Consider the following 13,869-nt stretch of genomic DNA (forward strand, 5'->3'; position numbering starts at 1 on the left):
ACAGAATTTATATTTGAACTTACTGACACAGACTATCCTTAGTTTTCTTTAGGTAGGGAAATACCACCTTAGCATAGGTCAAGTAAGCATTACTCCATCCTGACATTTAAGTAAAATAAAGCTTTCACCTACAAAATTGAATCTGTTGTCTGTGTCTTACGTCATGATGCCTTTACACCCTCTGTATCCTACCCTGCTGTATAGCTATTCTGTTGTCACCTCTGAAAAGCACTCCATTATGCATCTGTACTATTGTATACCTCTGTAAAGAGCTCTGTTTTGTATCTGAATTGTTGTATACCTCTAAAGTTCTCAGCTGCTTCTCGGAGCTGGGTCCTTGTTCAATAATTACCATTATGATAACAGTGTTTACGCTCCCCTCTTTGACTTCAAGGTCTCATCTTTGTGACATTATGATGGACTCTATGATAGCCTCATCTACTGCAACACCTTTTATGTGGTCCTCATATACTGCAGGGCCCTCTATGCTGGCCTCATCTACTGCAGCCCTCATCTACTGCAGTGCCTTCTATGCGGTCCTCATATACTGCAGCGCTCTCTATGCCGGCCTCATCTAATGCAGCTCTTTCTATGCGGTCATCATCTACTGCAGCGCCCTCTATGACAGCCTCATCTACTGCAGCATCCTCTATGCTGGCCTCATCTACTGCAGCATTCTCTATGCTGGCCTCATCTACTTCAGCGCCCTCTATGATAGCCTCATATCCTGAAGCACCCTCTATTCTGGCATTATCTACTGCAGCAACCTCTATGTGGGTCTCATCTACTGCAGCACCCTCTATGCTGGCCTCATCTACTGCAGCATCCTCTATGCTGGCCTCATATACTGCAGCGCCCTCTATGCTGGCTTTATCTACTGCAGCAACCCCTATGTAGGTCTCATCTACTGCAGCACCCTCTATGCTGGCCTCATCTACTGCAGCATCCTCTATGCTGGCCTCATCTACTTCAGCGCCCTCTATGATAGCCTCATATCCTGAAGCGCCCTCTATGCTGGCATTATCTACTGCAGCAACCTCTATATGGGTCTCATGTACTGCAGCGCCCTCTATGCCGGCATTATCTACTGCAGCACCCTCTATAAGGGCCTCATCTACTGCAGCACTTTCTATGTGGTCCTCATCTACTGCAGCACCCTCTATGACAGTCTCATAAACTGCAGCGCCCTCTATGCTGGCATTATCTACTGCAGCGCTCTCTATGCAGGACTCATCTACTGCAGTACTTTTTATCTAGTTCTCATCTACTGAAGTGCCCTCTATGCAGACCTCATCTACTGCAGCACCCTCTATGCGGGCCTCATCTACTGCAGCACTTGCTATGCGGTCCTCATCTACTACAAATCCCTCTATGCGGGCCTCATCTACTGCAGCACCTTCTATGCTGTCCTCATATAGTGCAGCGACCTCTACGCGGGCATCATCCACTGCAGTGCCTTCTATGCGGGCCTCATCTGCAGTTGCATTCCTCATCTACTGCAGTGCCCTCTATGTGGCTTTCACCTACTGCAGCTTCCTCTATGCGGACCTCACCCACTGCAGCACGCGCTAAATGGGTCCAATCTACTGCAGCTCCCTCAATGCTGGCTCATCTACTGCAGCACAACCTATGTGGGCCTCATTGCCTATAAAATCCTAGAATATCATGGGTATACCCAACGTTGCATTACGTTTGCACCTGTCACCAACCAACACAACAGCAGACAGCCAACACTGGATCCTGGAGCAGGTCAAAATGTCCTTCTAGATCCAGTGCATTGCATACAAATCCCTGGAAGTCTTGACATCATGCTATCTAGAGGGAAAGACCTCCCGATAACGATCCAGAAAGAGACCTATACTTTGCAAAGGCCAACTGTCGGCTAATCTAAAATCCGCCATCCGAGTCCTGAGGGGACAGGTGATTCGCTGCCATTGCTCCTTGCCTCTGGAATAACCTTCCAGGAGACACAAGACTTTCAGCCCTAAACTCAAGACCCATCTGTTTTTATAAGAAACCAGAGAGGAATCCCTGTTGAAGTTTTCTAAAAATAATGGCTAGAAGCACTTAATATAGTGAGCAATCCACAGGGAAAAAAAAATATCCATTACACACACGTGCTGTACAAAGAGCAATAAGATGTGTGGGAATCGGGGAAGCCAAGATCACAGATACAGAGAATGATGGAGAGAGTGGTGTGGCCATGTAACTAGGACCCTCCATTACATCACACATTCCTATAAAGTGAAGCATATGGATTCACCCAGAAACAGACTGCTTTGGTCTAGTCCTGAAACCGGGATTAGAACCTACACCTTCAGATTTCCAACTCAGCAGGTCAGCTCTAAGCCTATACGTTGTCCCATTATGCTACCTTTAAACAAAGGTTTACGCCAGGAGTCTGCAATCTGTGGCTCTGCATGTGTTTTGAACTGCAACTCCCATGACCCCTCACCATTGCCTTTGCTGGCTAGGGCTGATGGGAGGTTGTTATGTAGTGCCTGTCTGTGACGTGCTGTAGCTGGTGATGTCATGTGGAGTGTTGATGGGTGAATGGTGGAATGTTCTGAGTGACGGTTCTCAGTGGCGGCAGATAGATCTTGCCTGCCTGGGTGATGGAAGCCGGGGTTGTCTATATATGTATATCTTCTATGACCTAAGTATAACAGTAACTCTAAGTCTGGTAATAAACCTACTTGAAGCAAGCTTAATCAGCCTGGAACCTGCCTCATTTCAGAGGTGTAGTTCAAAACATCTGGTGTGATAAAGGTGGTAGACTCCTGGCTTTCAAGTTCCTGCTTTTGGAAGTCTGAGCATCTACTGTGGTTTTTCAGGCCTTATATAGCATGCCCCTTTGCAGAGGTTTATCTAGGACAGAAGGCCTCAGCACGCGTTGTTTTCCCTGTTTGTGAGTCTGCATAATATGTCGGTTAGTTGAGAAACAGTAAATAACTCCTGAGCATTTCTAACAGAGAAATTATTGGTTTTGATTCTCCGAAGCGCCTTATCTCTGTTTTACACCGGAGTCCAGATAATTGGCTTTTTTTGTTTTGTCTTGCTGATGAGATTTATGAAGTAAAGAAAAAAAATCAAAAGTTACATCTATTAGGTGGTCTGGCTAGGTAATATCATGCGCATATATGTATGGATTGTAAGGTGAGGCGATGAAGCCTTTCTTAATTGGAGCTGCACACCCTGCTGCTGGAATAATGCCAAGTCGCGGCTGCAATTGCCGCTTGTGAAAAAACTCCAAATTGCCAAAAAACCGCACTACACAATTGCATTAAAGGATGGAAAGAAATTTTATTTCAAAAATAGCGGTTTAAAAAATAGGTTGGCTTCCCAAGGAAAAGGAGGCTTGCTACTGGCTTATTAGCCTTTCTTACAGTTGGATATATATATTGCCTTGATTAAGCTATGTATAAATTAGCACTGCCCTCTTAGACAAAGACAATTTCCTGGGGAAAAAAGTTTGCATTTAAGCTAATTTGCATTACCCACAATGCCTTGCTGTTGTGGCTCAAAACTGGAGGTGAACTTCCAGCGATGGCTACTAGGTGAGGTTGTGGAATGTGTGACTTGGCCCCAATGGACTTTCCTACTTTCACATTTCAGGTGGAAGGGTTTTCCCCCAAACCTTTTAAACCCCACCATAACTTTCTTGGTGTTATATATATATATATATATATAATACTGAACAAATGATGACGAAAAACAAAATGAAAAGTCAGTGAGTAAATAAAACAGAAGATTTATTTGTATAAACACAACATAGGCAGGGTACAAAGAGGGACACCGTTTTCTGGATGCTGCGTTTCGCACTCGCGGAGTGCTTGTTCACACCTATTTATCACACGGACATCAAAACAGACTTGCCATAATGCACGTCTGGAAAGGCACTTTGAAATGATGCAAGTGTCCCACAATAAGACCCTTATTCTAGTGGTGAACACGAATGCCGGGAACCTATGACAATAATTACTTTTTGCACTAGTCCCTGACATTCTGTCATCGTCTTGGGCAGCCCCTGCAAGGTGTGTGGACACCACACATGAACCATGCGCTAGGGTTAATCCCATTCTGTTCCCCCTAGAATGCATGCCCTTTTCTCTGCATGAATCAGGATTTTCTGCATGCAAGTAACAGGTAAATGGGAACCCGGTGGATACCGGTTCCTCGTGCCTTCCAGTACAATCAGGGACGCCGAGTGGGCAACTGCAGGTCTAAATGGGAGTAGGGGTGGAAACTGTAGCTCACGCACATTACGCTCTACGTGGGCGGTGAGATGGAATGGCTCCGGCTTCACTGAGTCTGTGAGGAACCCTTCCTGGTTCCAGTCTGCATTGAGCACGGGACCTGGAGTCCTGCAGATCAGCGTCATCAAGTCCAGGTAAGGAAATAACAAAGCATTTTAGAACGTGCGTCTGCTTGCGTGCATAGATGCAAGATGTCTACGTGTATGCGAGGGGCTGTCTGGGTAAGCGTGCCTGTGAGAGTGCAGTGTGAATGTTATGCGAGTGCGCTTGTAAATAAGAATCACGTGCCAATGTTGTGGGAGCCGCTGTGAATGATTGCTGGAGAGAAGCTGTTTGCGTGCATGACTGATATGTGTATGTGTGTTTGGGTGGGAGGCTAGGGGGTGCCAGGGCTGCACACAGCCAGCACGGGCATCTTTTCTTATAATAACATTGCATTATTCAAAGGCATTGAGAGCAAAGCCAACAGTACGAGTGCTCACACATTTCTGCAGCCAGCAAAGACATGTTTCCTTACCATAGCATTGAAATTTATATTGGTGGCAAGGTCAAAGCCAAAATTATGCATTGAGACATGTTTCCTTAATGTGGCATGGTATCTTATACTGGCCTTAAGAGCACCATTACACAAGGTAAGTGTTCTGATGTGGCCATACTGGCCAACATTGGTGCAACCAGTCTGGACTGAAAAGATGACTTTTCAATACAGCTTGTATATCGCCACATACAGCAAGCCACGCTCCCCCTCTCCCCCAGTGAACTGAAACAGAGCACAGGTGAACTGTAAGCAAGGGCAGAAACCCTTCTCTATCAACATAATGGGGTTGGGCCTCGGACATCCACGGGCATTACAAGTTTGGCGGTCTGTATATAAGGGTGCAGGTAGCAACGTACTGGCACCCTTTCCGGACTGCCAAGCTGCAAGTTTGCCAGTAGCGGCCTGAACTCCCGGCAGGCCTGACCTGCTGGGAGTTCAGGCCCCATTCCCATGGAGTCCTATGTCTTGCTCTGGTCTTCTGGCCAAATACATTAACACACACGCTCTCACACAATTTACAATATCGTTTAAAATTGTAAAGTCCTTTCTTCCTCATTATGAGTTTGGCAGCAAATATGCCGAATTACCGTCAAAACTGTTTGTTACCACCACTTGTTTCTGTGGACTTACCAGGGCTATGTAATCCCCATTTCTGGAGTCCGTAGGAGTCCATGGGTATTCTGACAGATTTACCGCAAGTGGTAATTTTTCTGTGTTAAATCTGACAAATTTAATTAACTGGTCAGGTAAAAACTACGGTAATTCCTTTATTGACAAAAAAAGTGACGGTACCAAAATTATTTAATTTGTAATGTGTTTTGGGTTACATTATTTTACGGAGTTTATTTTCAAAATAAAGTAAACTAATTTTCCAACTATTGTGTAATTCAGCAAATGCACAGGAAACGTTGTGCATTAGAAAGAGGGTTTACCGTGGCATTTCACAAATGCGCCCCACACGTCTTCAATCACCTCACACAGACACAGGTGATGGAGGAGCCACAGAGCAACAGCGTGGCCTCAGTTTGTTGAGCCATTCTTGCTTTCTTACTCTCTCATTTCCCTTACCCTTCCTTTCCTCCTATTCCCTGTTTTCCTTCCTTTCATCTCACACTCTCTTTCCTTCCTCATGTCCTATTTGCCGGATTTTATTAACATGTTCATTCTCCTTCATTCCCTCCAGTCTCCCTTTTTTCAATCCTTCTCACTTTCTCTCCTGCTTTGTTTCCATCGCCTTCTGCCTTTTTTCGGTCTTTGTTTTTTTCTTCCTAGTTTCCACGTTCTCGCTCCCCCTCTCTCTTCCTCCCCTGTATCTAATGTCCACTTGGTCGATGCCCCACTCACCACACTAGGCTCTAGCAGGACATACATTTAAAACCTAAATCAGGTAAGAGTTAATAGAAGATTAACAAACACTTCAAAGATTATTTGCTTAAGTGGCCTTCATTTTGGAGAGTGTTGTCATGGATTTCTAAAATCAGCTCCTGTGGGGGAGGATTTTAGGAGAACCACCCTATTTATGGTAAACAGGGAAGACACTAAGGGGTTGCCCAAAACCCAATCAAGGTCGTGTGGATGGGCAGTCAAGGCCTATCCTCAGGAAGAAAGTGTGAGGGTGTTCTAGGGCTTCAATGAGTCCACACAGAACAGCACCAACAATTCAAGTTAGCAAGTATATATAAATTATTTATGAACACACCAAGCATACAAAAATCACAGCTAAGGTAATGTAATCAAAAAGCATTACATAACATATACACGCATTCACCCTTAGAAATAAGAGTGCATATGAATGTTATACCATCAGTGAGTAATCAGATGCAGGAAAAACAGAATAGCTAGAATCAGCACGAACCCAGTTCACTATGTCTTATAAGCTCCAGCCAGAAGATGCATGGGGCCTTGTACCTAAAAGGCCAAAAGCTCCAAATATGGTTTCTTCAGGGAAGGTATTTCAGAATGGATGCAGTGGGCTGTGGCGGTACTTTAAAAGCTCTTTGAATTAAAGCAACTATTTACTTCAAGTTAGGTAAGTACCGCACTATATCCTGTTCCCAAGGTGACCAATAGTAAAGCATCCTCAGCCCAGATTCGACAACCAAAGGCCTGGCCAGAGGGCGTTTAGGTACAAGGGCTTTACACCCAATGTTAACCTGTGGGAAACAGAACCAGGTGTGGTCACTTACCACCCTGACTCAGTTTGATTCTTCCAGGGGACACTGCAGGTCTTCCAGAATTAGCTGGGGACACAATTGCCTGTCGTTGATTTGGGTATGGGAAGCCCAGGGGCGTCGGGGGCAAAGGTCACTTTTTGGATCAGGAACTGGTTGTGCCTCTCACCAGACGGTTCCAGGCAACATCTTGAAGAAAACCCCCAAATGAAGAAAAGATGCATTCTTCAGCAGTGCAGACCCTTCAGGACACCTCACGGGATTGCAGAGAGATTTTTCCAGCATAGGTCACCATGGGATCTTCCAGCGGTAAACACAGAAGCAGCCCCTGCAAAGCTTCCCTCATGGTGAGATGGCGGATTATGCGATGACAGGTGACTTATGGCATAAAATGAAGACATAGCAAGTCCCAACGCTCTGCTCAGAATGTCGACGGCTGCCGTGAGGTAGCCCAAAAGGAAGCTGGTCTTACCACCGTGTGGCCCAGGGACACTTCTGAAGGCTTCCAAGGCATCGATCCTCGAGCAGGGCTTGAGACTTGTTGTTCCAGCAAGTTCACGGTCAAATCACCAATGAGGATCTTCTGAGATTAGGCAGTGGAGCATGGCCTCATCAGGCCAAACACTGGAGTCGATGCTAGTCAGCTTCAGGAGTTGTCCTTGGGTCGTCAGCAAGCTGCTCTTCCTTGTAGAAGTCTTGGTTTCAATGATGATCTGTTTAATAGCTGCAGAAGCCATGCTTTTAGCCAAGATTCAGGCTGGGAACTAGCTCAAGCCAACCAATTGTAAGGATCTGCAACATTCAAACAGCCTGAACAACCAATCCTGGACAACCAGTAGTCATCACATTCACCCAGCAACAGACTTTCAGGCGACAGAGGATGTGGACTGGGACCAGACAATCCCAGCCCCACTCTGCCTCACAAACACAAAGTCCACTTGCCTGCGAAAGCATCAGTTTTCACCCGAAAAGGAGTTACCATAAATGGCAATTCCTGACCTGGGAAGCGCGGAAGAAGGCCAAAGAACAAGTGGCCAGAGAATAAGCAAAAATCTAGTGGCACTGCACTTTTAGGGTGCCAACCACCTTTAGTAGCCCTTTGCAGTAAATGCAAAACTGCACAAGGAAACTATCACAAAAGCGATAGAAATCGCACAGCTGCTTGTCTTAGGCACATCCTCAAAGTAACCAAAAAGCCATCAGGTAAAAGGTTATAAGGATACAAAGTACCCTAGCTGCACTTAACTGTAAGGTGATGCGTGTAATTGTAAAAATACAGGAATACCAAAAGAGATTAAAAAAATCTCTCATTACTGGTGAGTAGGTTTCCTCATAAGAATGAGCAAACCAGGCAAGGGAAGTAAAGCAGAAGGGTTTACTGACCTCCAAAAGTAAAAAAGTCAGGACAGGGTTAAAAAATAAGCAAACATACTGGGAGTCCCATAGTAATATATGGAGGGAAAGGTGCAAAAATAAAATATTTCTTAACAGAGCTTACATTTGGTCTGTTTTTTTCTAAATAAGCCTCCTTACTTTGTTACACATAGGCACATGCCTGAGTGCGCCACCATTAAAGGAGGTTTATTTTTTGTTTCCATTGGCACGGATCAACTGATAGCTTCCTCCACTTCAAAAGGGCAAATATTTTATATTTTAATACATGCATTTGTAAGGAAAGGAAATTCATTAGTTAATCTTCTTATGGATATCTAGGCCTACCTCACTTGTGAAAGGTGAGTTAGTACGTAGACTCTTGCCTTCAATAAGACTTTTATATGGCTTTAACTTATACATTCTTCTTGGCATAGCCTGATTCTGTTCATAAGTCAAAATAATATCCTATGGGAATTTGCAGCAAGTGCCACACAATACAACCTATTCGATCAAGTACTGCGCGCGGGTCCATGGGATGCCGCGCGACCTCAGTAGACCGGTGTGCACAGCTCTGTCCAACAGATTCAAAGAAAGATGTCGCCTTTACCTCCATGATTGGACTGGATGCCAGGACTTTCTCTTCTACGTTTGTCTCATTGGCGGATCCTCCGACGGTGGCAAAGTAGCGCATGGCGTATTTGGCCGACACAGTCTTGCCGGCACCTGATTCACCGCTCACTATAATAGACTGGTTCTTTTCATCCCTAGGGAAAAGCAGAGAAAAAGGCGGTCACTCCCCTGCTCTCAAACCATAGCCCTTGAAATCACATTCATTTCACTTCACATTTCATTTGTGTTATCGTGTCCTGAAAAGCTCACCATGAAATAATAGCATAGCGCGCACGATAGCCACAAGTGAGAGCTATAAAGATAGGTTTGTTCCTGGCTCAGGGCTTGGAGATGAAATGCCTGACATTTTAATCTACCCTGTCATGGTGAAATATTACAGCAATTTACGGTTTATACGGCAGTATTAAAACTCTGTTTTATATTGCGATGGCCTGCTGCGGAATGAACATAGGGACATAGAGACATGTTCTGTCCTCATAAAGTATGTGCCGTCCTCCATGGTTTTATCTAACTACTGAGCCTCAAAGTTGTGCTGACCCATATTATGAAGCTTGCTGTGATGTGCTTGAAGATTGCAAATGGCGGACGCCAACGCAAAACATGCCCTCGAAGGTTGCCCGTGGGACTTAGAGACATGCTGCTATGCTCCTGGTGCCAGTCAGCTATATACATTGAAAGTTCATGACCAAGGACAACTGGGTGGCTCAATGCAACTAACATGCAAAGTGAAACCCCTGACCCTCTCAACAACATGTTTTCAGAAGGGGTATGTAGATATTGTTTGAAGTAAACAGTTTCTGGACATCAGGGTCGCCTGAGGCATGGGCAGTCTGTGTGGCTGCCCAGGCTCCTACAGTCATAGGGGCCCTGCTGGCACCAGCTTCCTGCCTTCAGCATATAGAGTTATATTGTTTTCAAGAGGGACTGTGCTGCTTCTATGTACGAGACTCCCTTTTTTGTTTGTCCTAGTGAGACATGTCACCTGCCTCCCACCTGTTGCAACTCCTAAACAAATACCCCCTCCTAGCGGCCCACCGAAGCTTGCCTTTGTCAAACATTTAAACACAAACAGGTAGCCTTTCACACATTACCTTTTGTTATATTTTTTAGTCTTGAAAGTATATTTTCAAAATCCAAAGGACATGTTTTGCCTTCTGCTGAATTGCATTCTGGTATTTGTAGTCATCCATTCAAGGTCGCGGTATAATGCCACAATACTACACGTTTTTTCCCTAGCATGTTTCCATAAGCATTTATATGTTTGTGTTAGTACTTTACTCCGGTTTGTGAATTTTTCAAGTTATCTTTATTAAACATAAAGCCAATCCTGGGGTGAGCATGGAAAGGATGCGAGGGCATGGTAGCTGTGAATATTTTTTGCAGGGACGTCATTTCACCAAAATGCCAAGAGTAGCGAAGTGATGTGACACGACCCATCTGATGACATCAAAGGAAGTGATGTCATTTGACCCCACCATGAAGTGACATCATGGGAAGTGATGGGACACAACCTTTCACCCCTGGAAAAAACAGGAAGTGGCATCACATTGCATTGTTCCTAAGAACACTACGAAAAATATGGTTACAATATCAATGTAATGTGATATATATTTCATACAAGAATAGATCACCATGTGTATCGTAAATATCAATGTGTATAGATCCATATTATCAAATTACTGTAAATGCAAGCAGACACCCAAGGCCAAATGATAATGATGTGTTACTATATAGCACTTACGCTTCAGCGCTTTATATAGAACAAATATACATACAATACCACCCAACCTGTGTTGGTACTCATTTATCAACCTCAGCAGGAATAAAGGTTGAGTATGCCTTGCCCGGGATTTGAACATGCAACTTGCAGATCACACACACATCGCAGCAGCAAGCCCTGAACACACTGAGCTATCTTACAGTCTATAGCTATCTTACCGGCTATAGTAAAATGAGCAATTACATGTCTGAATGTTCTCAAAGTCAGAAAGCAAATTACACTCTGTAGTGGAAACCTTTAAACTGGTAACTGAGATTTAACAGCAGGCCAGTTTATCTGCAGGTCTGAGGCAAAGTTCGCCACATGTCAAGCCTGCGTGGATCTACATTTTAGTCTTCAGAGGTTGGTAAAATACATACCATTGGGAGGGTTCCTATCTGTATATTAAAGAATTTACAGTAGCGCAAGCAAAGCAGCGCACTCACACAGCATCCCGTACTCTGGGCACTCGTTACCTCAATCATGCAAACAAACATCCTGAACAGCATGCCATGGAGATAAGAAATCAAGGAAATAATAAATACTCCACTAGGATGCACTACTAGATTTCATTGTATAGAAAAAGGTTTTCTACAATTTCTACTAGTTAGACATATTTACAAGTATATTTCAGGTGCCCTGGGTCTTCTCTCGCTACAGAGAAATCAACACATGATCATCAAAAATTGATCAGCAACACTGATGAGTAATCCAGTCACTCTTCTCGAGGTAAAAAAAAAAACCTTCACAATATATTCACTTATTCAACAAAAACATTTTAAATTGTACATAGTTACTGAAATTGATTTTTTAAACAAAATTAATACTTCCTCATCATGCACTTCTATTCCATTGTATTATACATTTGTTTATAAAAACAAACAAACAGTACCATTGTCAATTAATTCAAAAGGAAGATAAACAAACAGTATGTTCAATGACTTAATCCTCCCAACTCCTCCTGCTGGGGGATCTTAACATCCACCTTGACTCTCCTGAGACGTCAGGAGCTTTCCGCATCCTATGGGACTCTCTCTCTCTTTCCATTCTACCCTCTGTTCCGACGCACACTGCTGGCCACACCTTGGATGCCCTCATCTCCACAGACGTCCCTCTCTCTATCTCTCTCACTACCTCACTCTCATGGACCGATCACTCTCTTCTCTCCTCTCACCTGAAGCTGTCTTCTCCTTTAGCACTGGCACACCCGGCACTACCTCTCACCTTCAGGGTCTCCGGACCCATGAAAAAAGTATCAGTGGCTGCTTTTGCTTCCACCTGCTGGTCTCCTCCTACTCTTGCGGCGGACTCCCATCCTGACACAGCCCTCTCTAACTTTCACCTTTCCATCTCCAATACTCTGGACATCCTTGCCCCTGTCATGAGAGCCCGACTGAAGCCTGCCAAAAAGTGCAACTCTTGGTATGACTCTGACTTGGCTGACCTTAAACGCAAGTGCAGGGCAGCAGAACGGAAGTGGGGATCTTCAGATGCGCCCTCTGAGAAGCTGGCCTGCCACCTTCTGGAAAATCAATATAGACTCTGCATCCGTTCCAAGAAAAGAGTCCATATTCAAACAACCCTGCATCTCCACGGCATCCAACACAAACTTTTCAAAGTCTGTAAGGAACTGGCCAACCCAACTGCAGCCTCATCCTCTATGGCACCCACCCAGGCCCTTTGCAAAGCCCTTACTTCACACCTTACTGTCAAAACCCAGGACATCCTGTCCTCTCTCTTCTCCACACCCACTCATGCACCATCATCACATCTCCTGGCCCGCCCTTGGCTGCCTCCACCATGCCCCCTCTTCTCTCAGCCCTTTCCCCTGTCACACCTGAGGAGGTTTCTAGATAAGTCGGTCTATGAAAGCCTCTTCCAAACAGGTGGACCCTTGCCCCTCCAAAACCATCAAGGACAACATTGACTCTGTAGCTCCTGCCTTGCAGACCATTGCAACCGCTCCTTAACCACTGGAGTTTTCCCCACTTCTCTCAAGCATTTCTTGTACACCCTCTGCTCAAAAAACCCTCTGCCGACCCTTCTATTCCTGAAAACTAATACCAGATCTCTATCACTCCTTTCCTTGGCAAACTCCTGGAGAAGTTGGCTATCTCTCAGCTTACCCGCCCCACTCAATCTGTTGGTTGTCTCCGTGACTATCAGTCTGGCTTCAGAACATCCAGAGGCACAGAAACTGCTCTTCTGAACACCCGTGAAGACCTGCTCTCAAACATTGACTCTAACTCTCTCTCGGTCCTCATTCTTCTTGACCTCTCCTCTGGTTTTTATACGGTAAACCACAACATCCTATTCTCCCATCTCTGTGATACCCTGGGCATCACAGATCAGGCCCTGGCGTGGCTAGGGTCCTTTCTCTCTGACTGTCCTTCCCAGGTGGAACTTGTGCCTTTTCTCTCCGCTATCACTCTCTCTACGTGTGGTGTTCCCCGGGGATCTAATCTATGCCCCTGAGGAACACCAGGGGGAACACCAGGGGGTTTTTCAATGTCTACATGGCCCCTTTGTCCCTCAAGAACTATGCCTTCACCTCCAACTGTCAGTGTTATGCGGACGACACACAGCTCACTTTCAGGCTTCCCTCTGCCTCCTCCTATTCTTTGCTCAATCCTGACTGCCTGGCCGCAATTCAGTCCTGGTGTGCTGCTAATGATCTCTGCCTTAATTCCAGTAAGACAGAGATTGTCCTCATTGGGACCCCTGCTCCCGCTTTCCCACTTTCACTCTGGCAGGCCTCTCTTGGTCCTGCTCCCTCACCCACCAGTGAGGCAAAAAAATCTGAGGGTCATCTTCGACTCTACTCTCTCTTTCTCTCCTCACATCTCGGACATCTCCAAGATGTCACGCTATCAGTTGCACCTCATCAAAGGCATTCTACCTTTTCCTACCTTCCCCCAGAGGCTCACCATCTCCAGAGCCCTGGTTTTCTCCAGACTTGACAACAATGTAACAGTCTCTTTCTCAATCTTCCTACTGCTACTCTCCAACCTCTTCAACCTATCCAGAACAGAACCGCAAGACTTATCCTTGGCCTCAAGCCCAGGGACCGCATCTCTGCAGCGCTGAAATCTCTCCACTTATTCCCCGTGGCTGCGAGGATCAAGTTGAAGTCCCTCTGCA

The 13,869-nt window shown here is 45.3% G+C and overlaps 1 protein-coding gene across 4 annotated transcripts in view; it reads right to left on the reverse strand.

The window, feature by feature from the left end:
• MYO5B (myosin VB) overlaps positions 1-13,869 on the reverse strand; it is a 1,432,615-nt gene that overhangs the window by 808,033 nt on the left and 610,713 nt on the right. For all 4 annotated transcript variants that reach the window (XM_069626964.1, XM_069626962.1, XM_069626965.1 and 1 more), the window contains exon 5: positions 8,947-9,103. In XM_069626964.1, coding sequence (XP_069483065.1) covers positions 8,947-9,103 — 157 coding nt within the window. The remainder of the gene's footprint in view (positions 1-8,946; positions 9,104-13,869) is intronic.

This window comes from Ambystoma mexicanum, chromosome 6p (assembly GCF_040938575.1).
Source record: "Ambystoma mexicanum isolate Mex_15411 chromosome 6p, UKY_AmexF1_1, whole genome shotgun sequence".
Classification (NCBI taxonomy): domain Eukaryota; kingdom Metazoa; phylum Chordata; class Amphibia; order Caudata; family Ambystomatidae; genus Ambystoma; species Ambystoma mexicanum.